The sequence below is a fragment of the Puma concolor genome, chromosome D1 (genome assembly GCF_028749965.1).
Source record: "Puma concolor isolate L17-30 chromosome D1, mPumCon1.1.hap2, whole genome shotgun sequence".
Classification (NCBI taxonomy): domain Eukaryota; kingdom Metazoa; phylum Chordata; class Mammalia; order Carnivora; family Felidae; genus Puma; species Puma concolor.
Window position 1 is genome coordinate 3,113,195 of NC_141676.1, and position 24,949 is coordinate 3,138,143.

The 24,949-nt window shown below is 62.8% G+C and overlaps 1 protein-coding gene across 17 annotated transcripts in view; it reads right to left on the bottom strand.

Annotated features, from left to right (window-relative positions):
* Positions 1-363: 363 nt before the first annotated feature.
* Positions 364-24,949, bottom strand: part of ANO1 (anoctamin 1) — a 159,288-nt gene continuing 134,702 nt past the window's right edge. For 15 of the 17 annotated variants that reach the window (XM_086676644.1, XM_086676642.1, XM_086676646.1 and 12 more), the window contains 10 exons: positions 22,676-22,877; positions 22,436-22,547; positions 20,144-20,201; positions 18,015-18,115; positions 17,153-17,298; positions 14,310-14,462; positions 10,028-10,080; positions 7,931-8,115; positions 3,689-3,794; positions 888-2,115 (listed from right to left, as the gene is read on the bottom strand). In XM_086676644.1, coding sequence (XP_086532770.1) covers positions 1,873-2,115; positions 3,689-3,794; positions 7,931-8,115; positions 10,028-10,080; positions 14,310-14,462; positions 17,153-17,298; positions 18,015-18,115; positions 20,144-20,201; positions 22,436-22,547; positions 22,676-22,877 — 1,359 coding nt within the window. In that variant the 3' untranslated portion in view covers positions 888-1,872. Of the gene's footprint in view, positions 863-887; positions 2,116-3,688; positions 3,795-7,930; positions 8,116-10,027; positions 10,081-14,309; positions 14,463-17,152; positions 17,299-18,014; positions 18,116-20,143; positions 20,202-22,435; positions 22,548-22,675; positions 22,878-24,949 lie in introns of those variants that run through there. The other 2 variants (XR_015240644.1, XM_086676652.1) reach the window with 2 other exon arrangements.

The window sequence follows — 24,949 nt, forward strand, 5'->3', positions numbered from 1 at the left end:
AGGCTGCTGGAAAGGCGTGACCACGACTCCCATCCCAACATAAATGCAGGTGCACACACACACACACACAGAGGCACACACACAGGTACACACAGTGCACACACGTGTGCACACCGCCCAAACATCAACACACATGCACACGTGTGCACAGGCAGACACGAGCACATGCAAAACCACACACGTGCACACACGCTCTTACAGGGCGAGGGAGTCCCAGGAACATCTAGAACAATCCACGTGTCTGACACGGGAGGAAATGGATGCCTATGATCCCTCCCAAATGTGCAGCTCGACCCGGGGGCTCCGAGGACAGCCGCCCGGCTTCCTGGGGCGAGGGGCCGCACGGACAGCGCTCAACTGAAGTTAAGTGGTCGTGTATCCAAATTTATTTAGTTGAGTGAACCTTCAGCCGCGATCCTCTGCGGATTTGTGTACACGCTCTTTTTTTTTTTTTTTTTTTTTTTTAAAAAAAGTGGTTTCCATAAAAGGATTTTTGGTAATCACCTAATTTTTAATACAAGGTTTATATACAAAAACCCCATTTCAAGCTACTCACTGTACAAGAGAAAACAGAAGCATCGGACCGCACGAGCTTAGCAAATAGCGAGAATCTATGGCACCTACGGACTTCGATCACAGTTGGCGACGTAAGGGAATCATATCACACCCAACCGCATGTTCAAGACAAACACTTTTACGTTTTCGTCCCTTTCTTTGGTGAAACATTTCCTGTGTTTCTCTCGGTGCTTGAGAAACTTCAGGTAATTGGTTAGGGTAATTGCTGCAAATTTAGAGCGCTCATGTCATCTAGGAGACTTGTTTTTACAAGCGTTAAAGTGGTAACTGTCCAACAGTAACATTCCTGTAAGTAAAAATATAGAGAAGTGTTACCAAAATAGAAGGCTTTATTAATAAAAATCTTTGGTAGTAACAGTATTTTAAATTCCTCTCAGTGATATCTGGTTAACTAATAAACTCCTTCCACGTTTGAGCTACAGAAAAAAACCCTCACATCCACCATAGAATTGATTAAAAACCCAATAAATATTCTAAAGCTGCAAATGTTTTCCCGATGCCTTAAGACTTCTTGAAACCTGAAGCCGTCTTTAGAAATGCCTCCGAGGTCCTCTCTCTCTGCTCATGTTCCTGTCGACCCGGTTTTCTTTTCTTTTCTGTTTCTTTCTGTCCCACCAAGAGGACGAACTCGGCTCGTGGTGGTGGGGCAGGTGTGTGGCTGGCGGTGGGGGTGGGGACCCTCCGGAGGTGCGGGTCACCTGCTTCCTCGGGGACACCCGAGCCCTGCTGTGCTCCAAGAGCAAATTCTAAACTCACAGGCACCTCTTTCTGGCCACAGTGACTCGGTTTCTGAACTAACCGGAAACAGAAGATGAAAAGCCGTCGGACTTTTCCGACCCGGAGGCAGGTGATGCCTTCTGGGACTGGTGTCAACCTCATTTTTCCATTCTCCCTCCAGTACCGCACGGCGTTTGCCCCGATGCCTTGGGACACCTTTTCGTCTCTCTAAAGGCATCAGGCGGGGTTAGAAAAGACGCTTTCCGGAGGCCTCTGCTCACGTTCCGCTGCAAAGGAAACCCACGGTCCCCAAGAAGTGTTTCTGCAAAGCGCCCGCATTCCCGCGTGTTATCACCCTATCCCCAGCGATCATTTTGATTATCCTTGAATACTAAAGATAAAAAAAATTCCCTGCGTAACAGTTTTGTGCAAAAACGAGGAGGAAAAAAAAAAAAAACAACCAGAAAAAGAAGACAGGAAGAGGTTGTCCTATCAGAAGGTGGGCTTCCAGGTTCTCCGCAAACACAGGAGCCCCGGGGCCCGGCGGAGGGGGCCCGGCGGCCTGGAGGCCAGGGGCAGCTACAGGGCGCCCCCGGGGTACTCGGGGCTGTCCAGGCCGGCTTTGGGGCCGTGACTGTTGCAGGGCTCTTCCTTCTTCCGGTCCTTCTCCATCCACGTGCCCAGCAGCCGCTGCTTGCCCTGTTCCTCCCTCATGAACAGCTCCACCATGAGGACCTTCTCCTTGTGGATCTGCTGGCTGATGTCCTTGGGGATGTCTGGGATGACCCAGTCCACAAAGTCACTCATGAACATGACCAGGTTCTGCAAGGACAGTCGGCGTGTGGGGGGTGGGGAGGAGGGCCCCCGCCTGCACCCCGCCCCCCCTCCACCGCCCCCGCCCCAGACACATACTTTGGGCTCCCCGGGCCTCGGTTTCCCACAAGGTATAAACGAGGCAGGAAACCAGCCAGAGGGCCATCCGGGAATGGTGGCTGACGCCTATAAGGGACCAGAGCTCAGTACACAGCAAGTTTCTGAGTGGTTCTGACTCGCGGGGCTGGGAAGCTCAAGAAAGGATACGATCGGCCTATAACAAGCGTCAGGCTTTAAGGAGAGTAGGTAAAATAGATAGAGGACAAAAGGGGATGGAACCTAAGTCTCTGATGATTCCACAGCCCCTTCTTCACCTCGCAAGGCCTCCCAGGGCTACCCGAAAAGTCCGCTCCCTCCCCGGGGAAGTTTCTGGTGCGCAGAAAGCAAGTGATGGGCTTTTACAGAAAAACCGAAATCTGTTTTTAAAACTCTTGTCCAGCGATCGTTTGTCAGCACATCCGGCTGAGTTAGACACCTTGTGGATGGTGCTGGCGCCCTCCCTCACCCTCTTGCCTTTCCTGGGTGGTGCCCCCAGCCCCCAGCCGCGGCCAGTGCTGGCTGCTGACGCTCACACCTGCCTCCTCTCCAGGGAACCGCCCCCTCCTGTCTGCCTCTTCCCGGCCTGAACGGCCTGCGGCCAATGACCAGCCAACACCGGCGGACCAAAGGCGCTCTCTTGCCTCAAGGTGGGCCCACGTGTGCTGGGGCTCATGCTCTGGAGCTCTCGCGAGACCAGGTGAGGCTGTCTCCCGCTGAGACTCCCTCTCCGCTGCACTCCCTTCCCCTCTCCTGGGAGGCTTCCTCCAGTAACCCACTTGCACAGAATCCTTGTCTCAGGCTCTGCTTCTGGTAAACTCAGCCCCAGACACTAGTTATTCCTATTGCAGAGTGTTCTGGAAAGCTGACAGGTGAGGCAGCACAGCCTCAAGGAAGGGGGGGGGGCAGAAGTCCCGCCCGCAGCCGCATTGTGTGTAAAAGGCAGAGCGGAGGCTTGAACCCAGTTCTTGGGATTCCAGATGCAAGTGGGACACACATGAATGGAACCGTGGCTGGGCCCACGTGGCTAAGGATGCTCCCCCATCTCTGGGACCTCAGGTGCTGTGTGTACCAGTGTGGTCCCCAGTCTGGGGTCCCATCCACTGGGAGTCACTTCGGCCTCGGAGTTAAGTTGTCTCCTCCCTAGAGACCAGGTGGGGCTGGGTCCCCCAGCTCCTGGCTGGGGTCTGCAGTCAGCGGGGAACCCACTGGCCTCCTGCCTGTACTGGTCCTGTCCTCTGGGGACGTCTCCTGATACACAGAGACAGTGAGAGGCCGAGAGGGGAGACTGTCTCCTTCAATAAAAGCCACTTATATGGAGCTATGGTGACCTCAGGTCCCTTCCTCGGGGGCCTCAGAGTAAGTTCCCCAGGCCTCTAAAGGTCCCCATTGCTGGCCAGCTCCTGCCTTCCGACCCTGTCCTGGGCTCACGGTGCTTCCTCAGTGCCCAGCCCTCAAACCTTCTGCAAACGGGGACCTTCCGCACCTGGAAGACAATGACAAAGGCCAGCCGGGCTGCCAGCACGGCCCAGAAGTCCTTGGAGATGTCATACTTGTGCTCCGACCACGGGGGCTCCCGGTAGTCCTTGTACCTGTGGAGACGGCCGGGCATCAGTGTGGGTCTTGGAGCGGGAACCGGGCTTCCAGCCGGCACCCTGCGGCCTCAGGAAGGCCTCGGCCACCTCTCCAGCCACCACCACCGCGGGCGGCCCTCCCTGGCGGAAGACGCTCCAGACCAGCCGCTCACACGGTGGGTGGGTCACTCTCGGTGTTGGAGGGCGGGGCCTGGACCCCCCGAGGGCTGGGCAGGGCCCGAGGGGCTTCGTGCAAAACGCAGACACCGCAACGTGGCCCCACGGGCCCATCCATGAGCTCACAGCAGGCGACTCTGGGACCATCCGGTCCTGGGGTTCCAAACTTTTTTATTTTGTAATGTTTGTTTATTTTTGAGAGAGAGAGAGAGAGACAGAGGGCGAGCAGGGGAGGGGCAGAGAGAGAGGGAGACACAGAATCCGAAGCAGGCTGCAGGCTCTGAGCCGTCGGCACAGAGCCCGACACGGGGCTCGAACCCACTAACTTCGAGATCATGACCTGAGCCGAAGTCGGACGCTGAACCGACGGAGCCCCCCGGGCGCCCCACGAGGTTCCAGACTTTTAAAGGCAGCAAAGCCCTTCTTCCTAACAGGAATCTCACCTGAGACTCTAGTGGGTCTCAGAGCAAGTGGGGGCGCCTGGTTTCCCAAGCCTGGAGCCCCCCAACCTCAGCCCAATGCCCACCGTCCACAAGACCCCCGCTGGGTTCCATGAACCCCAGGTTTGAAACCCACCTCTCCAGTCTCTCCTGTCTACTGAGGAGACTGCTGGAAAACAGACCAACACACATTCTCCGAAAGCAGCCCAAGTATGAGGTCAAACACGTGACTGGTGGGGACAGGACCCGCCAGTCAACTGTCCCCCTGCCTGCCGGCCCCACGGGACCCAGCACCGCAGGGGCACCTCCTTCCTCTCTTCCAGCTGAAGCTTCTTGGCTGTCCCCTCCTTATCTCCACGTGACACCGGCCCATCCCCCTCCCTGGGTTACCAGGTGTAGACGCTGCCCGCTGCCTGGGCGGACACCCTCTCCCCCACTGACCCTTGTTCCACGGAGCACCGTCCTCACTGCCTGCCTGTCACCGCCCTGCCATCGCGCACTGCCCCCCCCCCCCCCCCGCTTCAGAGGGCCCGGCCCGCCCTCTCGTTCTCAGAGGTCCCCAGATGACCAGTCTGCGGAGGCGGGGTTCAGGGGGTGCTGTTGGCTTTAATGGCGCTGACCCTGTGCTACGCACGGCAAAGGCTTCCCCAAAGCCATCAGAGCTGTGGCGGGGGCGGTTTCCGGGGGCCCGGGCTGTAGGCGCACCTGCTGGGCACCGAAAAGCTGAGGTCCAGTGGAGGGGACCAGAAGAGTAAGCACCTGGCTCTGCGGGCACAGCCCTGGCCTGCATCCAGAACCAGTGACCGCCTTGCTGTGTGTTCCCGAGCAACGGCCTGGCCCCTCTGGGCCTCGGTCGCCATCTTCTCAGTCACACTAGAAGCATTTATTGAACAGCTACTACATTCCAGCCCCCGTTTCGGGGGTGGCCACTCAGGAACCCACTACAGACAGGGCCCCTCACCCACGGAGCTTTATTTCCGGAGCGAGCTGGATGGGAGTCTCTGAGGAACCACTCCGCACTGAGCTGCCAAACCCAGAGACAGGACCGGGGGGGGGGGGGAACGCACACTTGGGTGCCAGCTGCACGGTGACACAGGACTCGCTCGACCTGCTCTCTGATGGGAACAGGCAGCCCCTGTTCTTCCAGCGTCAGAGGCCACACACACCTGCTCCTCCCTTTCCTTTCTGTGATGGAAAGTATGTTTGGGCCCCCTGGCAAACTCCTACGCATCCCTCAAAGCCCACTTACAGACCTGTCCCGATGCCACCTGCTGCCATCTGCACCGACCTCTATCAGAGACGGTTTCACTCTCCCCTTCCCGGCTCTGCCTGCCAGCCCCCATGGGGAGGATACTAACGCTCTGTCTGGGGGTGGTGGCTGTGACGATCAGATGGGACAGTGCCTGTCTTGGTGCAGGGATAAATGTTAGCCAGCAGCGATGACAGTTCTCAGTGCTGCTCTGCGTCTCTCCACACCCGCCGCCCCAGGCTGGCGCACCCCCTGCCACCAATTCCTGTGAGAGGCAGCGTGCGTGGGTGCGGCTGGCAGAGGCCCGGAGCTCCCAGGCCCGCGGTGCAGGATCCTGGCCAAGGGTTTGGGGGGGGGGGGTAAGGCCTGGCTGGGGCCTGAATCCCAGGGAGCAGAGCAGTCTGACCCACGGTCTTCTGAGTCCATGGGGGAAAAAACAAGACACTTACAAACGGGTCCCGGCCCTGTGTCCCTGGCCCCTCCCCCACGTGGCCAGGACCCTGGGCTGATGCATGGGACGGAGCTGCTTCCTCAGCCAGTGTCTGGGACCCAACGCCCGGTTCCGGAAAACCGAGGCTAACCTCGTAAATGGCAACACTGACATTTCAGAGGGAATTTCTGATAACGTGAGCACATCTCCGTGCCTTCTCTGTTCGTTATTATTCTTGCTCTAAAACGGACACTTAGCAGCGTGGGTCAAGCCTGTGTGCTTAGCGTGGAGCCTTCAGACAACACAGACGAGGCGCTGGTGGAGAGGAAACCCAGGGGGCCGGAGGCCCCCTTCCCTGCACTTCCAGCCCCCCACGCCGTCCCCTCCCCAGGTCACCACCCCGAAGCTGGCAGCAGACCATTCCGGGCCTTTCCTGGGATTTCCGTGCCCGGTTCTGAGCCCGCCGAAGCGAGTCGGTGGGTGGGCTTCTGGGAACCGGGCTATGTCGCGGGACTGGCTGTGTTACGCGCCTTCTCTACCTGGCCGGCCTCGCTCTCACTCGTTCCTTTCCGCTGCCGTCCCCGCCCTGGCTGTCGTCACGCGGGGCCAGCCGCGAGCGCCTGCTGTCCACAGGACCTCCGGAGGCCCGAAGCCAGGCAGTCGCCCCCCACCCCCGCCCCAACTCCCCTTCAGTTGGTCAAGGTGATGGAGACGTATGAACGAGCCTATCGGACTATGTGGAAAGTGGGGCAAGGACCCGCCGAGCTCTACCGCGCGGGCTCCGTGGCTGGGCTTTTGGCCTCTGAGGTCTTGCGTTTCCGAATCTCAGCTGAGTTAGGCGAGCTCACACCGGTTCCCTCCTCCCTGCTTTTGTCCGCATTGCCCCGCCCCTGCACTTACCACCCCCGCCTCCCCCCCCCCCCCACCTTCCACCCTTCACCTGCCTCCCCTCTACGCTGATCTGCAGCGAGGTCCCTGGATAGCTGGGACCGTGCCACCCGCTCCCGGGTCCGCAGACCCTAACCCAGGCGTGGAAGAGGCCCAGGGAATGGCCAGGTCTCAGCTCTGCCTCCCATGCCGGATCCTGTCTCCATCTTTCCTGGGGTCCTCCTTGCACACCCCCCCAGTGTCTGGCCATGGGGGGGCCCCTGCAGGTCTGGCCGTCTCATCCATGACTTCTTCTCCAAGTCAGCGCGCCCAGTCTTCCTTAGGGCTTCTCAATTCTCTAGCCACGACCCCACACCCTGGCACGTGACCCAGGTCTAGCCTCTACCCTCTGGCCACAGTGCTTCACTTAGGGATGGGAACGCCAGCGAGATTCAACCCCGACTCTTGAGAAAGACGTTCTGCCCCTGGCCTGGCTGAGCAGAGAGGGCGTCTTCACTGCCCGCCAGAACACAATACCACCACGGAGTAAGGCAAAGCTGGGAGGCAGTGCCAGAGGGGGGCCGGATGGCAAGCTGTGACCCCTGGATCCAGCCATGCCTGAAGCTGTCCTGGCCTTCTTAAAGGAGCTCACAGGGGGCACCTGGGTGGCCCAGTCGGCAAACGTCTGACTCTTGATTTCACCTCCGGTCATGATCTCACAGTTCATGAGTCCGAGCTCCGTATCCGGTTCTGCACTGACAGTGCGGGGCCTGCTTGGGATCCTCTCTGGCCCTCTCTCTCTGGCCCTCCCCTGCTCACGTTCTCTCTCTCTCTCAAAATACTAAATAAACACGAAAGCAATTGCTCAACGACCAAAGGAACCAATAAAGCCCCTCCTGGTGCCACCATTCTGGGGCTTGCCCCTGAAAGAGCCCTCACTCGAACTGGGGTTTGCCCAGAAGCGCCCCGAGAGAGATGCTGAGAGCCGTACCTGCAGATCTGCACCTCGTAGCCCAGATCCAGGGGGTCGTTGGGGGCCGTGCCGTTCTGGAAGTCACTGACGTTGAAGGAGGAGAGGGTGTGGTTGACGAAGCCGTGCATGGTCCCGTTCTGGCTGTACATGTACAGGTACACCAGGCGAGGGATGAAGTCGGACGTGAAGGAGATCACGAACGCCTGGGCCAGGGGACAGCGGGGTGAGCGCAGACCCCCGGCTGGGTGGGGGGGGGGGGGGCTCGCCCCGAGCGGGCCTGGCCATGTGACCCTCTGCCCACGAGCTGGCCACGTGAGCAGCGTGTTGAGCGAAGAAATGAGAGTCCCAGGCACTCCCGGAGGCCCCCCTGGCAGCCGAAGGGGAGGGCCTGGGGGCAGGGAACAGGACACCCCGAGCAAGAAGGCCCGGGGACAAATGCTGCCTCTCACCGGCTGTGTGGCCTTGGGTGGGTCACCTAACCTCTCTGTGCTCCGCGTGCTTCGCCTTCCTGGCTCGCTTGAGAGGGAACGTGGGAGTAGAAAGTTCTTTGTAAACGGCCATGTATTCCAGAGCCGTCTCTGGGGGCAGCCCGTGTGGTGCCAACGGCAGGGCAGGGCCCCGGAGCCTGACAGCCTCAGGTGAGGTCCAGCCCGGCCTCTTTCTGGCTGTGTGGTGGTGGGCAAGTCGCCTGACCTCCCTGTGCCTCTGTTGTCTCACACGTAAGGTGGGCCATGACAGCCCCCGCCCTGAAGGTCGTGTGTGTGAATGGGTGGATGTGTGCAAAGAGCCTGGAAGGGCCTGGAACGTTCTAGATGCTCGATAAGTGTTAGCTGCCATTACTACTGCTGTTGGTTGTTCCCATGAGATGTTTCCAGCTGCTCACAGCACCCCTGTGCCCCAGGGAGACTGTCCCCTGTTCCAGCACCACCCTCTGCCTCAGAGCCCTGTGCTCAGCCACCTAGGTCGGGATGAGGGGCCGTCGCTGTCCAGGGTGCCCGCTCTGCCCGCCGTGGCTCTTTAACGAGGGGTTTCAAAACCTCGACTGGGCAGGGAGGCGGCCACCGGCAGGGGAAGCAGCGTCGGAGGACTCTGAGGGTCCCTTCTCCGGGACTGAGCTTTACTTCCTGTGCTGTGGGGGCCCGATCCCCAGGCCTCGCCCTGACCCTGACCCTGACCCCGACCCAGCATGGTGCAGGCCCCAGGCTGTGCCTACTCCTGAGAGCAGTCGCCTGTGTGCAAACAGGCAGCTTCTGGGGGCTCAGTTGAGGCCAGCAGACGGAGGGCCGAGGGTCCCAGGGTGGTGGACCCGTGAGGCTGTCTGGGGTTTGCACGCCTGGGGTTCAGCCTTGGGCGCAGAAGCATGTGTTAGGGACCACCGGACAGCTCAGCCCAGGGCGGTCCTGGCCCCAGCACGGTCACGTGGACCTAGATGGGCGGCTGCAGGGGAGACTGAGGGCTGGTTGGCATGACAGAGGGGCCACTGCCCTTCTAACCTGTAGGCTCAGAGGCGGGAGAGGGCGGGAGGGTGGGTGGCACCATGGGGCAGGAAGGTGTGGATGAGATTCTGGGGAGGAGGGCTGCCCGGGCAGGAGTCTGGTGGGGAAAACAAAATGCTTTGCGAGCTCCAGGTGTGTGTGTGGGGGGGTGGGGGTGTGGGGGGATGGCAGGCTTCGCCCCCTTATCTGCATGTTTCTGCGTTTCTGGAACCTCTGAAGAATAGGCATGCGTTTTATATAAAGGGGAAAAGCTAAGTTTTTAAAAGAGGAACAGAATGATTGCTACGGAGTCATTTCTGTCTTCTCTCTCTCTTTCTCTCTCTGTCATATTCTCAGGACGCTGGGGAGAGAGTGGACCTAAGAGCCAGGGTGGACATATGGAGAATTTGGCTCACGGTTATAGAACAAGGTCGAGAAGAACTTGCCATTCCCATCCACGGCTCGTCCCAACCCTTCAATACGACCAAGGGATGTGTCTAGACAGGAGATGCTTCCGCCAGGCCGGGGCCGCACCGGAGTCGGAGGCAGGGACCCCACCCAGCTTCCCTGCGAAGGGCGCCCCGCCGCGTGTCAGCTCGGCCGGGGCTTCCACTCGGCAGACGTCCCCGGCGTCACTTACGTTGATGATGACCGCCAGCTTCCCGACACCTCGGAGAATATTGTACCAGATTCCTGGGGGAGGAGAGCAGCGGTTTCAAGACCCCCCCTTGCACCCAGATCTCAGTGACTCGGGCTTGCCGGCCAGTGGGCCCGCTGTGATGCATGGTGGTGAGGAGATGTTCTGGAGCTCTGGGCGGGGGTGGGGGGGGTGCCCTGGCTGACGACAGAGCTGCTTGTAATCTGCAAGTTGTAGCTTCTGAAAGAGGTGCTTCAAATCAGCTGCTGCCTCTCCCGTGAACCTGTTCACACTGCTAACTGGCATGGATAAAGCCCTTCCTTCTAGAGAGACAAGACTCACTTTGGGTGCGGTTCCTGCCCCTAAGGGTCCAAGCCCGCGAGGTTCGGGTGTGGCCCTAGGAGGTTCGGCTGTGGTCCTAGGACTGTGTCTAGGGACAGACCAGACGTAGTGTCAGGGCCAACAAGCAGTACCGGGGCCCCTGGCTGGCGACGCCGGCCTCACGACCTGAGTTTCACGTGACAGCAGCGAGGTGCGAGACGCTTCCCGTCCGGGAGCCCTGGTTTCCACCAGCCCGGGGTTGTCCTGTACCTAATCACGGCTGAGCAGAAGGGGCCCCGCCCAGCACCGGACAAATGCATGTTCCTCTGCCGGCCTCCCCAGCAGAGGTGAGGGGAGCAGGGCCCGGGGAGGAAGTGCCCTGTCTGAGGGCCCCGGGCGGCCTTGCCCCTTAGGCCCCTGACTGCCCCCCTCCTCCTCCAGCCTAGCGGGGCCCTATCGGGCCAGGCACGTGTCATGGGCAGCTGGTGGGCTCAGAGCCCAGTCCCGGTGGTCCCTCCCTGTCCCGGACCCATCTGAGATGGGGACAGAGGTCTGGTGCTCCTGTTGTCGTGCAAGAGGACGGCGGGGTGGGGTTCCTACACCCAGGGCGGAGACCGCTGCAGGCATGGCCAGGGAGAGCTACACGTGGGCATTTCTGCCCTCGCGGGGGGCGCTGGGGGGCCACCTGGGCCCGTGGTGTCTACAAAGACAGCAAGAGTGCAGGCCTGCGGGGCCCAGAAGCGGAGGCCGCAGGCTCGGATGCAGCCGCTGAGCTCCGTGCCGCAGACCCAACTCCGCCAGGCCGCGTGGGAAGCGAGGGTGGCCTCCCCGCCTCCGGTGAGCAGCTCCAGCACCCGAGGGAGCCAGGACCGGACCTTCTCCACGACCGGGGAGGCTCTCAAGGCGCCTTCCCGCCGGAACAGCACGGGTGGGCACGCACCCTGCCTGTCTCCCCTCATGGGGGCCGGCGGGGATGGGGGTGAGCGGGCCGCGGCCCTGGCAGGGGTGACGCGTCCCCGCAAGGTCACCTGCCGGTGCTTCCTGCCTGCTGCTCGGGGCTGGGAGACCCTTCTGCAGACTCCGGGCTCCCGGGCGGGCTGTGGGCCACGAGCTGCTCCTCCCTGCGTCTCTCCTGGCATCCAGAGTGCTGTCTGGCACCTGGGGGCTCGGCGCTCCCGGGTCCACGTTTGCCAAGTGCCCGCAAGAGGGCGGAGAGCCCTTCACATCCTGGCACGGGGGTGTTTCGTCGAGCTCGCTCACGTGTGACTTAAAAAACATTGACTGGTGCTTGCAAAGCAGGATGATGTGTTTTTAAAAACCTGGACCCGCAGCCCCTGAGAGAGAGAGAGAGCCCCGCTCTGGTCCGCGGGGGCTGGCACGGCGCCATGGCTGTGGGGGCGCCCCCTCCTGGCCGGGCCACACACTGCGGTTCTGTTCTCTGCAGGCCGGAGCCACCACGGAAGCCTCCCAAGTCCAGTCCCCGCTGAGCGGGAGGATGGGTCACGGACGAAGGGAGTGCCCGCTGCTCTGTGCCACGAGAGCATCCTCTGGGCCTGCTGTTCACTCCTTCACGTGGCCGCCTGGCCCTGCGGGCTCTGGGTTTGAGACCTCGCAGACGAGGCACTGGGCCATGGGTAAGCCTGGCACTCCCCGGGGAGGCGGACCCACCCGAGCGCAGTGCGGGGAAAGGAGACAGGTGACAGGCCCACGGGCCCCAGGATGTCTCTGTGTGTCTAGACCCGAGACCCGCTGGGGGACCCCGTGCCGAAATCACGGGGTCTTGTTCAAGACGAGCAAACCCAGGACGCCAGCCCCGCCTGCAGGGTCAGTCTCTGTCTGCGTCTTGACCGTCCCTCTGAGCTACTCGGCCACACGCTGTAGAGAGCACACGATGCTCCAACGAGCTCCAGATACAAGACGAAAACCTTCCGGCTCCTTGAGAATCTCGGCGGGTGGTGCGGTCTCAGTCTTCAAGGTGTCCCCGCCGCACCAGGGGACGCTAAACCCCATTTCCGAGAACGAGACGGGCAGGCGTTCAGTCTCGCCTTACCACACGCGGTGCCCAGGAGCTGAACGCGGGCAGCGGCCGTTCGCCAGGAAGGCTCCAAAGAGCCTGGTGTCACAGGTCAGGGCTGGGAAGCTGGGGCCGGGTTCCCCCTGGCAGGGAGCTGGGTCCCCGCGGCGCCTCCCCTCGGAGCCGCCCCTGGCGCCTGGGCGCAGGCCGTGGGGGCCCCTGGGGCCGCGTGTCCCCTCGGGGCGCACGCGGATCACAGGAGCAACACAGAGGCCTGTTCGAGGAAAGGTTACGGTGAAGGAGCCCGCAAACACCCCGTGAAAACCCGGCAGCTTATGCCTCCAACCAAGCAGACAGGAACCAGGAAGTGAGCAGCTGACCCGTAAGAACGGGGAGAAAAGGGAAGCCGTGGGCAAAAGAATGAAGATGGGCGTCCCAGCCTCACTGGCGGCGGGCAGGGAGGGGAGGCGGCCCAGGCGCTCCCTCTCAGCCCGATGGGTTGGCGAGTTTCAGGACGCGGCCGCAGGGGAAGCACTGACAGGCCAAGGGGCCAAAGCAAACACACACCCGCTGTGGGCTCGCCCGGGGCCTTTGGGCGCCTGAGAATCAGGCCTTTGTCGGGGAGGCCACACTCTTGTCTTTACCGCCACAGGGCTCCAGAATTCTCAAGGGCTGTCCAGGGAGCGCCTGGCAAGCGGCCCTTTCCTTCTGGGGACTTCGGTGTGCAACGTAAGCTTTTCCAGGCAAAGCCTCTTCTCACGGACGTGCACAGGAACGGGAGACCGGGGCGGGGGTGGGGGGCGCCGGGGGCTTCCCGTCTCCGGTTCCCGCTCAGCGTTGTTAACCACCTGGCCTCAGTCTCCCCGTCCGGTAAACGGGACTGAGGATCTCCCCAAGCTTCCTCGAGAGGTTCCTCGGAGGACCCGACACTGAAGGCCCCAGGAAATGGTCAAGGCCCCTCCCCCAAACCCGGCGTAACCCTCCAGGTTCATCCTCAAAGCGTGGCACTGTCTGAGTCGTCCACATGGGTGACAGGCGTTTCCCACAAGGATGATCCAGGGCCAGGTGCCAGAGAAGCCCCCACGGTTCAGCAAGATTACATCTGCCCTGATGGCGTCCCGCCCTGGTCTCGGGAAAGTGACAACTCGCCTAACAGGCCACTCAATCTTTGTGTCTTCTGTCACTGAGCACAGACGGGCCGTTCTAACTAAAGTTCTGTGAAACGGGACTTCGATGCATCTTTGTGATTTTCCATCTCATTTCAAGATACAGTGGGACCTTCCTCGCCTTCACCTTGAAAACGGGGTCCTGGTTTAGTTAAGTCGACTCACGTGGAGAGAATCATCCTCACGGGTGACACTGTGGTCAGTTCCCACGATCCCCGCAAGCGCGGCCTCCCGAAACCCTCAGCCTCTCTCCTGCGCCCCCATGAGAAACCCTTACTGACTTGGGGTTAACACCCCGTGGGCCCTGACCCCACAGGCAAGCCATGCAGTGCCCTTTGTGCGTCAGTGGGAGGGGCCCCTTCCCGCCTCCCCTTTGCTGTTTGTGAATGCTGACTGAATACACGACACGCTACAGACTGCCCATCTGTCTAGCTCTGTCTGTGCTCCGGGGGCCACACGGACAGGAGAGGGGTGGTGCGGAGGGCCTGGGAGGGCACGTGCACCTCAGGGACCTCCTCGTGCAGCAGGCTGCGGGGACACGCACACATCCGAGGCACTGACGCTCTCAGGAGGCCCGGGGCTGGGGCGGGGGCGTGCAGGAGCCTCGGCGTCTCAAGCCCCCCACACCCGGCCCCCAAGTCTCCATCCAGCACAGGCGCGGCAAGGAGCCCAGGGGAACACGTGCCTGACCCCACTCCTCCGGCTCTGGGTCAGGCTCCTGGGGAGCAGGACTCCCTCCCCAAACCCGGCGTGCCCTGAGAGCCAGCTCCCGAGGGTCACTCACCGATGTCTTTGGCTCTGACGGCCACCGGCCTGCGGAGCTCGGTCACAAACTTTTTGGCGTCCAGGCGGATCTCGATGATGTTATTCAGCAGCGCGAACAGTGGGGCCAGGGGGAAGGACGCGACGAACAAGGTGACAAAGCCAAACTGGATTACTGCAGGGAGAGCAGGACAATTAGCTTGTTGCCGTGCCCCTCGGTCCCCACAGTGGGACCCCGTGGCGGCGGCCCCCAAGGTGGATCTCCAGAGTGGGACCCCACGGCAGGACGCACGGCCCCACGTGCCGCAAGCTGAATCGCGTGGGCTGGGTCTGGCTCGCGTCCTGCCTCTGACGTGGCCCCTGCACCCACATAAGAAGGGCCCTGGGGACACACCCACTGCAACCCTGGGTGACCCCGGGCTAGGAGGGGGCCGTAGGGAAGAGTCCACATTTTGCTCTGGCCCTCAGTGTTGACCCCAGAATAACGGGTATGCACTCGCTTATCGAACATCTCATCCTAACAGATCACGGGGAAAAGGCCCTGTGCGCAGGAAGGCCCAGCCTCGGTGCCCTTGCCGTGCCTGGGCTGGCAAGGGCCTGGCGGGGGCAGTCCTGAGCAGCCAGGGGTCCCGCCACCATCCCTGGTCTCCCAGAGCCCCGTCGTCCCCTCCCATGGGGCCTCGGGGAGCCGGCGGGGCCCACTGTCCAGGACGGTCCGCTGCATGTCCCTCCTCTTGCCCATCACCCTCACGGTCAGCAAGCCGGCGGTGGGGCTTCGCCCTCGGGCGCCGCGGCCAGCGCGGAGCCGGGCTCCGGGGAGAGGTCAGGTAAAGGTTGCTGCACGGAACCGAACGGGGGAGGCCGATTCAGGAACTGTACAGTATGTCCAAGGGCCCTGGCTGCCAAGCGGTAAACAAGGAAGCCGGCAGAATGTCACCGTGTGCCAGGCAGGCTGAGTGTGGCCATTGTTAGCGCCGCAGGTGGGGGCCCCAGGGGAGCCTCCGTCTGGGAGCCGGGCCGCTGGCTTCTCCCTGGGCCCGGGGGCCTCCGCGGGACGCTTGTATGGACGTGGCCTTGCCTGAAGGCGGCTCTAGAGGTGATGGAGGCCTCAGACGAGCTTGGCTGTGGGCCCCGTGTGGGCTGCTGGTGCCCGAGGCCGTGGGGTCCCCGCTCCCGCCAGGTGCTGCCTCCTGTTGGTGGGTCTCGAAGCGGGCAGGGGAGCCGGAGATGGCTTGGGGCTGGGCTTGCAGCGGCGCCTTCTTTCCGGTCTCGGGCGTTGTGTGCCACAGGCGTTCAGGGGGGGTCCGTCCTCCAGGAGGAGACCGGCGGCGGGTACGGCGTGGGCCACAGGGCGGGCCGCTCCCCGGGTGGGCAGGGGCCTGCCCCAGGGTCTTACCGTACCCAACAGGAAAGCGGGACGTAACCTCCGGCCGCCCCAGGAATCCAAATCTGGGGGGGCACCTGTCTCCCAGCCGGTGACGGGCCACTTTTCTCGCTGCCTGGTCTCCCGCTGGCCTCAGGCAGGCAGGGGTGACCCTCCTCCCGGACCCCAGGGCTGAGACTAGACAGCCAGGGAGGGAGCAGGCCCATGGGGGTCCACGGAGGTCCACAAGGGCGAGGGAGCCCCCCGACCATCTCTGGTTCATCTTGGATTTCGTTGCGGGAGAAAAGAGAATGTATCTGAACACGGCACCGTCTCCAGTTTTCAAAGTCTTAACGCGCTTTTCCTTCTGAGTCAACGGCGAGGTGCTTCTTGACAAATCGTCTGGGGAGCTGGGTAGGACACGGAGGTAGCAGGAGAGGGGCACTCGAGGGGGCCACGCTGCCTTGTTTGGGTATCTGTTACCAAGGCTAGGTCCCAGGCCCCACCCTGCACAGACCTGGTCCCGGAGCCGGCATTTAAAACGTGCTGTCCGTGGTGGCCAGGGGCCCTCCACTCTGGGACCCCTCCGCCGGGGTCTCCCTGACCACCTCTGCTTGTCTATTCTCCAAATGCACATGTACAAGTGCCCACCATACACCTCGGAGGACCGCCGTGGGCCTGCTCCCTCCCTGGCTGTGTAGTCTCAGCCCTGGGGTCCGGGAGGAGGGTCACCCCTGCCTGCCGGGATCCGTTCGAGGTGTAGGGGGTACGGCCGTGAAGAGAAAAAAGGGTCCTGCTGTCACAGGACTTCCCTCACTCCGCCGGGGGATAGAGGCGAAGGCACGACGGGGACTTGAGAGGCCGGCTGGTGCCAGGTGTCAGAGCAGGGGAGGAGGCACAGGGTCACAGCTGGCAGGGCAGGGGCTGCCCCTTTAAACATGTGGTCAGGAAGACCCCTCTGGTGGGGTCTGAAGGGAGAGAGTAAGTCACGCAGGTATTAGGGAGGCAGGGCACGGCTAGTGCAAAGGCCCCGTGGCAGGCATGAGCGAGGAGTGTTTGGGTAACGGCAAGGAGGCCGGTCTGGCGGGAATGGAGGGGGGAGGCGGGGCCGAGGGGCTCCAGGTGGCCGTGCAGGCTGCACCCGCCCTTTCCCCACTTCTCTCTCTGGCCCCGCTCAGAGTGCTGTGCCACCTCTGAGTAGCCTCCCGTCCAGAGACACGGCCGCTTGGTGACATGGTTCCGCCCCTGCGTCATCTCCTTTTATTTTCCAGTTTACTTCTTTATCTTGAGAGAGAGCGGGAGGAGGGGCGGGGCAGAGCGGGAGAGGAAATCCCAGGCAGGCTCTGCGCCCCACGCGGGGCTCGGCTCACGAGCCGGGGGGTCACGACCCGGCCCGAGATCAAGGGTCGCACGCTCCAGCCGCTGAGCCCCCCGGGGGCCTGTCTGGTGCACGGGGCTGCGGGAGCACCCCCCCCCACCCCAGGCGCCCCGCCCCCACTCACTCATCTCCATGTACTCTGGGGTGAGGCCGGCGAAGGGCTCCAGCGTGTAATCCGCCTCGTAGCGCTGCTTCTTCTTCCCGTACTCGTCGTGGTCGGGGGGGCTCTGGCGCCTGAGCCTCAGGTAGCGGATGAACTTCTTCATCTTCCTGAGGGGACACGACGTCACTGCGGCCAGGTGTCTGGGAAGACGGCTCGGGGCGCCGGGGCCCGTCCCCTGCGAGTCGCGTTTCTAATTCTCGGAGCCAGTGTGTGTTTTAAGCCCTAACGCGCTGGGAGCGCCTCTCCGTCCGGGATTTCCCCTGCCCTCCCCCCAGAGGCAGGGGTCGAGTGTCCTCGCTTGGTTTTTGACAGAGGGCAGCGGGTGCAGGGAGGGCACACGGCCACCTGAAGCCCCAGGAAGGGCCCGGCAGGTGTCAGGGGACAGCGCGGTGGGGGCGGGGCGTGGGTCACTGAAAAGCGTCCAGTGTCCCTGATTCCAGAGGGCAGGCGGCCGTGGAGAGGGAGCGGGGCGCGACTCTCAAAGGGCACGAGGTAAGGACACAGAGCCTCCAGGGGGTCCACCTGCTGATCACAGGGAGCCGGCTCGCGTGTCTGAGGGCGCCTGTCAGCGCCCCGAATCCTCAGCCCGCTGGGGAGCAGGGGGTCATCTCGGCCTCCACCCGCCCCTCGTCCCCCACGGGGTGGCTCTGCCCTGCCTCCCCCTGCCCGCCCTCCCCATCTCCCTGTTCCTGGTGCCCCATCCTGGTCCAGACCCCACACCACCTGTCACCCACTCAGACCACCCCAGAGCCTCCCCGGGGCCCCATAGGGCCCCATCCCCCGCCCCCCGCTCTACTCGGACCCGAGGCCACACGCTACTCACGGGATGCCGATCTCAAATAGGTTGTTTTGAATGAGCTGCTTGCCCAGCATGATGATGCTGAGCTGGATACAGAGCTCCATCAGGCAGCCCCCTGGGGCACACTGCGGGACAGATAGCAGGTGCGTTAGCCCCTCCCCCACTGGGGGACAGAGAGGAGGTGCATCAGACCCCCCCAACTGCGGGACAGACAGCAGGTGCATCAGACCCCCCCCCCCAACTGCAGGACAGACAGCAGGTGCATTAGCCCCTCCCCCACTGGGGGACAGAGAGGAGGTGCATCAGAACCCCCCCAACTGCGGGACAGACAGCAGGTACATCAGACCCCCCCCAACTGCAGGACAGACAGCAGGTGCATTAGCCCCTCCCCCACTGGGGGACAGAGAAGAGGTGCATCAGACCCCCCCCCCCACTGCGGGACAGATAGCAGGTGCATTAGCCCTTCCCCCACTGGGGGACAGAGAAGACGTGCATCAGACCCCCCCCCCCAACTGCAGGGCAGACAGCAGGGGCATCAGGCCCCCCTTCCCCTGCCCATCCTGGAGAGACGGCCGCAGCTCCCAGCGAGGGGAGGTCAGCCCTCATGTGGGTTGAATGTGTCTTTCACAGAGATATGTCCGCATCCTAACCCCCAGAACCACAGAGTATGACCTTAGTTGGAAAAAGGGTCTTTGTAGACGTGACCGAGTTAAGACGAGGTCACACTGTAGTAGGGTGGGCCCTGATCCCGTCACTGGTGTCCTCGTGAGAAGAGAAAACACACAGATACACAGAAGACTGTCTGAAGACACAGACAGAGATTGGAGGGCCAGCCGAGGATGTTGGGACAGAGGCCTGGAGAACCCGCTCCTGAGCCTTCAAAGGGAGCACAGCCCTGTTGGCTCCTTGATTTTGGGCTTCTGGCCTCTAGAACCGTAAGAGAATATACATTCCTGTTGTTTCGGGGCCACCTGATCTGTGGTCTTTGGCTACAGCGGCCTGGTCCCATGAACCACTGTCCATCTACAGTCCCCGTGTGGCCACGGCAGGCCGGGGCCTGTGTAGTTGGGAAGCCACGTGGTGAGGCAGCTGGCCACCCCTCTGAGGTCTAACGTCCCTGTCCCCTGTCCTTGCTGGGCCTGCACCAACCGCCTTAGGCTGGGTGATGGGCAGGCAGGTGATGGACCAGAAGCTTCACTTGTCCAAGTGAAGAGAGTCACGGGACACTGGGCGGCCCTCTGGGGCAGAGCTGACCCCTCTATAGGCCCAGGACAACATTGTTTACACTGTTACCACAGAATTTATGTTGGAGAGCCACAATTTCATTTAAAAAATGATGTCCTTTGCTCTATTCATTTTACAAAGGCATTTCTCCAATTCCTGCGACTATTAAAGAATTTGGCGGGGTATCATTTACGTAAAGAACGAGTCATAGAAGGGAAGATCGCTTCACGGTCCTTTTGCAAACATGTTACTGCGGGGGAGGCCCACGTCTTGGGATGTTCAGGGGCCGGCACTCAGGGGGCTGAACCTCTAGGCTGTGCCCTGGGCAGCCAGATCACCCTGTACCTGAAGCCCACCCCCATGCTCTCTACCGTGTTTCACAGGGTCTTTATCAGAAGACCTATCCCTTGTTTTCCAATAAGCTGAATTATCCTGGGCATTAAACTGGCTGACTGTTCCCGAGGCCTGAGCCACGGGCGGCCCTGGGGCCCCGGCTTGGTCTGACGGGGCTGCAGGAGCCAACTGAGTGGCAGGTGCACTAACCAGACCCATGGTGGCTGGATCGGCCAAGCAAAAGCCAAAGGCCACCAGCACAGATTTAGGGGAGAGAGGTGGGCCTTTCTACGTTAAAGTCAAACAATGAAGCTCAGTTCTGTTTCTCCCCCACGAATCCATTCTAACCAGAGACAAAAACATTCTAGATGCTAGAAAAGGGGGGAAAAATACAACTGGCATCGTTCTTTGGTTTCTCCTTTGGGGGTAATCCTACATGGACACACCAAGTGAGATCAAAACCCCACCCCAGCAGCCGGACAGCAGAAAAGGACTCCCCCAAGAAGGAGGGAAACGCTACTTGACAACATCTGCTTCTGCCGAGTCTGCCGTGGGGACACAACCGGGGAAGCAGAAGAGAACACGGGGTCAGTTACCTCCTCCATCCGGAAAGAACGGAAAATGTACACGTAGTCACCCGGGCGGCCGACAAACCTGCAACAAGGGGGGGGGCAGTGGGAGAGGAGGGGCAGCGTGGGGAGACCCCGAGGAAGGGGCTGGAGCCCCCCCCCCCCCGAGCACACCCCCAGGCTGAGCCAGGACTGCCGTGCTGTGTATTACTCCCAAACCCATGGGGGTGAGACGAGACGGAACTTCAGAGGGAAACCGAGAGGGAAGGCCCCCCCCACTCCGGCCCCGGGCAGCAGGGTCGGGGTGGGGAACTGAGGCGAAGCAGCTGGAAGGCAGACCGTTCCACCTGCCACGGTCAAGCCAGGTGGGGGAGGGGAGGTCCCGGAGGCAGCTTCTCGGCCTCCTGCAGGACGTTCAGGGCGGGGACCTCTCAGGTCCTGCCCCGTTGTCATGCATGATCTCAGGGGAGCCTGGACCCCTTGGCTGGGCTCTGGCATGGGACGGTGGCCACTAAATCACACGATGCTGAGGAAGAAGACTTTGGAGGAGTTCTGGGATCACACCCGCTAGCTCCTGGCAGGAGGGGTGCCGGGCAGTCTTGGGGGTGGGTCACAAGCCCCTCCAAGCCCAGGGTGGCTCAGAGGGTCCCGGCACAGGGTTCGTCACACCACTAGCTGGAACAGCAAGCTGGCCATGACTGCTCTTCTACCTTCTCCTGCAACCCTAATCCTCTCCAGTCATCCCGCCCCCCTGTGAGGGCACCTGGAGCTCACTGCCCAGGGCTCTGCTGCCTGGGGTCCTGTTGTCGAGGGTCCCTGCTGCCTGGGGTCCCTGCTGTCTGGGGTCCCTCCTGCCCCGGGTCCCTGCTGCCCAGGGTCCCTGCTGTCTGGGGTCCCTCCTGCCCGGGGTCCCTCCTGTCCGGGGTTCCTGCTGCCCGGGGTCCCTCCTGCCCAGGGTCCCTCCTGTCTGGGGTCCCTCCTGCCCGGGGTCCCTCCTGCCCCGGGTCCCTATCTGGGGTCCCTCCTGCCTGGGGTCCCTGGTGTCTGGGGTCTCTCCCGTCTGGGGTCCCTCCTGCCCGGGGTCCCTGCTGTCTGGGGTCCTTCCCGTCTGGGGTCCCTCCTGCCCGGGGTCCCTCCTGTCTGGGGTTCCTGCTGCCCGGGGTCCCTCCTGCCCAGGGTCCCTCCTGTCTGGGGTCCCTCCTGCCCCGGGTCCCTGTCTGGGGTCCCTCCCGTCTGGGGTCCCTCCTGCCCGGGGTCCCTGCTGTCTGGGGTCCCTCCTGCCCGGGGTCCCTGCTGTCTGGGGTCCCTCCCATCTGGGGTCCCTCCTGCCCGGGGTCCCTGCTGTCTGGGGTTCCTGCTGCCCGGGGTCCCTCCTGCCCCGGGTCCCTATCTGGGGTCCCTCCTGCCTGGGGTCCCTGGTGTCTGGGGTCTCTCCCGTCTGGGGTCCCTCCTGCCCGGGGTCCCTCCTGTCCGGGGTTCCTGTTGCCCGGGGTCCCTCCTGCCCAGGGTCCCTCCTGTCTGGGGTCCCTCCCATCTGGGGTCCCTCCTGCCCGGGGTCCCTGCTGTCTGGGGTTCCTGCTGCCCGGGGTCCCTCCTGCCCCGGGTCCCTATCTGGGGTCCCTCCTGCCTGGGGTCCCTGGTGTCTGGGGTCTCTCCCGTCTGGGGTCCCTCCTGCCCGGGGTCCCTCCTGTCCGGGGTTCCTGTTGCCCGGGGTCCCTCCTGCCCGGGGTCCCTGCTGTCTGGGGTCCCTCCCATCTGGGGTCCCTCCTGCCCGGGGTCCCTGCTGTCTGGGGTCCCTCCTGTCTGGGGTCCCTCCTGCCCCGGGTCCCTGCTGCCCAGGGTCCCTGCTGTCTGGGGTCCCTCCTGCCCGGGGTCCCTCCTGTCTGGGGTTCCTGCTGCCCGGGGTCCCTCCTGCCCAGGGTCCCTCCTGTCTGGGGTCCCTCCTGCCCGGGGTCCCTGGTGTCTGGGGTCCCTCCTGTCTGGGGTCCCTCCTGCCCCGGGTCCCTGCTGTCTGGGGTCCCTCCTGCCCCGGGTCCCTGCTGTCTGGGGTCCCTCCTGCCCCGGGTCCCTGCTGTCTGGGGTCTCTCCTGCCCAGGGTCCCTCCTGCCCGGGGTCCCTCCTGCTTCCCGGGGTCCCTGCTGTCTGGCGCCCCTGTAGAAGCCAGGCCTCTCCATGGGCTCGGTGGCAGTGAGAACCACACTGACCGCTCTGCCCTGGGCCTTGGCCTCCGGCCTGCAGGGAGATGGGGAGGAGAGTCTCTCCTGCACCGGGAGGACCGTGTTGGGAGAGACCGTGAGTTTCAGTAACTGAAGTCCCTACCTGCCTTTGAAGAAAGCCACGTAAAAGATGGGGGTGTAGGAATTCACGAACTTCAGCAGGAAAGCCTTGAAGATCAGCCTCTCCTCGAAGCTCTTCTCTGTCTTTGGGACTTCTAGAAGGGGTGAGATGCACGTGACCACGTATTCCCCTCTCACGTGAGTGAAGCCCAGAGAGGGTGAGGGGCCAGCCCAAGGCCCCACAGCGGGAAGGCGGCCACGGTCGCCTGGGGCGCGCACTCACCAATCTTGGTGAGCCACCTGGCTATGCAGCCGTAGACCTCGTCCAGGAGGATGATGACCACCAGGTTGATGATGACCGCGGTGGCCGTGACCGTGACCCGGATGTTGGACCGCACGGACGGGGAGGAGTTCATGGCTAAGGCGGCTGCGGTGGAGATCCTGTAGATGATGACTCCCAGGACGATGGCGAAGGTCACGGCAATCTGCGGGGGGAGGAGGTCCCGTCAGACCCCCACACGCCTAGCTCCAGCCCCAAGCCTACAGCAATTCAGGCTCGACACAGACATGGGCTCCTGTCACCCTCTCGATGCCAGGGCTCTAGGCTGGCAAACCTTCACGGACAGATGAACGAGGGACTGGTTTCTGTTTTCTGAAAAAAGGCACTGAGTTCGGAGAGGCTAGGTAAGCAGGCCAGGTCACCCAGCTTGAGCTGGGATTCACCAGGCGAGTCCACCCAGCCTGACATTCACGGGGTCTCTCTGCCACCTGCCGTGGGGCACCGTGCCTCCTTCCCCACCCACGGACCCCAACAGGGCACAGGGTGGTTGGAACCCCGGGGGCTGGCCTGGTGCGTGCGAGCCAGGCTGACTTGGGGGGGGGAGGTTCTGCCCACAGCGTGGCCCTGAGCAGGAGGCGTTCGGTAACCGAGGCGGGGGCGGGGGGGGGGGTGCGCTGGCTGGGATGGTGACTTTAGTCCGTGTGGAGCTCTGGGTTCCTCTTCCTTTTCCTCAGAGGCCCTCACTCCCCACGGATGATTCCATCTTTACTCTCAAGCTGTCCTGCACTGGCAGGAGGACACAGGCAGCTCCCCCCCCGACCCCAAGGACGCACTGAGGATCCCCCCACCCCAAGGATGCACTGAGGATCCCCCCACCCCAGGGACGCACTGAGGATCCCCCCCACCCCAGGGACGCACTGAGGATCCCCCCACCCCAGGGACGCACTGAGGATCCCCCCACCCCAGGGACGCACTGAGGATCCCCCCACCCCAGGGACGCACTGAGGATCCCCCCACCCCAGGGACGCACTGAGGATCCCCCCACCCCAGGGACGCACTGAGGATCCCCCCACCCCAGGGACGCACTGAGGATCCCCCCACCCCAGGGACGCACTGAGGATCCCCCCACCCCAGGGACGCACTGAGGATCCCCCCACCCCAGGGACGCACTGAGGATCCCCCCACCCCAGGGACGCACTGAGGATCCCCCCACCCCAGGGACGCACTGAGAAGGAGGGTGGCTGAGCCCGGCTGTGGACCAAGCCCAACTCCACCTGTGGGCCAGGCTCTGTGCTTTTTCCGTTCCCTTCTGTGTGACCCGTGTCACTTCTTCCCGTTAAGGGTGGGGAGGGCAGGCCCTGCCCGGTTAGGCTGGTCCCTCATGGCTCCCGGGACTGGGACCATGCTGCAGAGGCGTGGGGCTGTCCTGTGTCTCAGGTCACAGCCTGGAAAACTTGTGGCTTCCCCCCCCCCCCCCCCCCCGAGCAAGGCTGCAGCCATCAGAAATCTAGGAAAGCTCCTATTTTCAACTTCACTCTGCACACATCTGTGGGTGCCCGGTGGTGACCACGCCCTGCTCAGGAAGCTTCTGCAGCCCACGCCACACCCTGACCGAGTTCCCCGGCCAGCCCCGGGAGTGAGGGCTTTCCTCGGAAACTCCCTCTCTCCTGCCAAAGGGCCCCACCCAGGGGAGGGCACCACCCTGGCCCCAGAGACGGCCCCAGGCAGCACGTGGAGGTGGGGACAGGGTGGCTGGCCCGCAGGATGACTCAGTGGGGAGGGTGTCCCCCTCTCCCCGCCAAGGGGCTGTGCGCCCCCACAACGGTCTCACTGCCCGCAGGCGATCCCCCCTCTGGGTCAAAAGGGCCACGGGGGTCTAGCCGGCGTGTTCACACTGGCCTTCCCGGGACCAGGAACGTGGGGGCGCACTCAACCAGCGTGTGCTCGGTGAATGAAGCTCCTGGGCGGGGGACAGAGCCGTGGCTGATTCATCCATGAGGGACAAAGGCACGTTCCCCACCTCCAGTTGGGTTCACACAGAGCAGGGGGGCTCCGGAGGCAGGATGCCTGAGTAGCACCTGGGCCTACCACCTCCTGCCTGGTGGCCTGGGGGGAGGGATGAGCCCCGTGGCCTGTGTCCTCATCAGCAGGAGGGGGAGGTATCAGGCCAGGCAGGTTTCCAGGACTCAGTGAGAGACGCCCCGCAAGGCCCTCAGGCCGCTGGATACGCACTCAGCACCGGTCCGGTCCACGGCGGCCGACCCCAGGCCCCTGGGT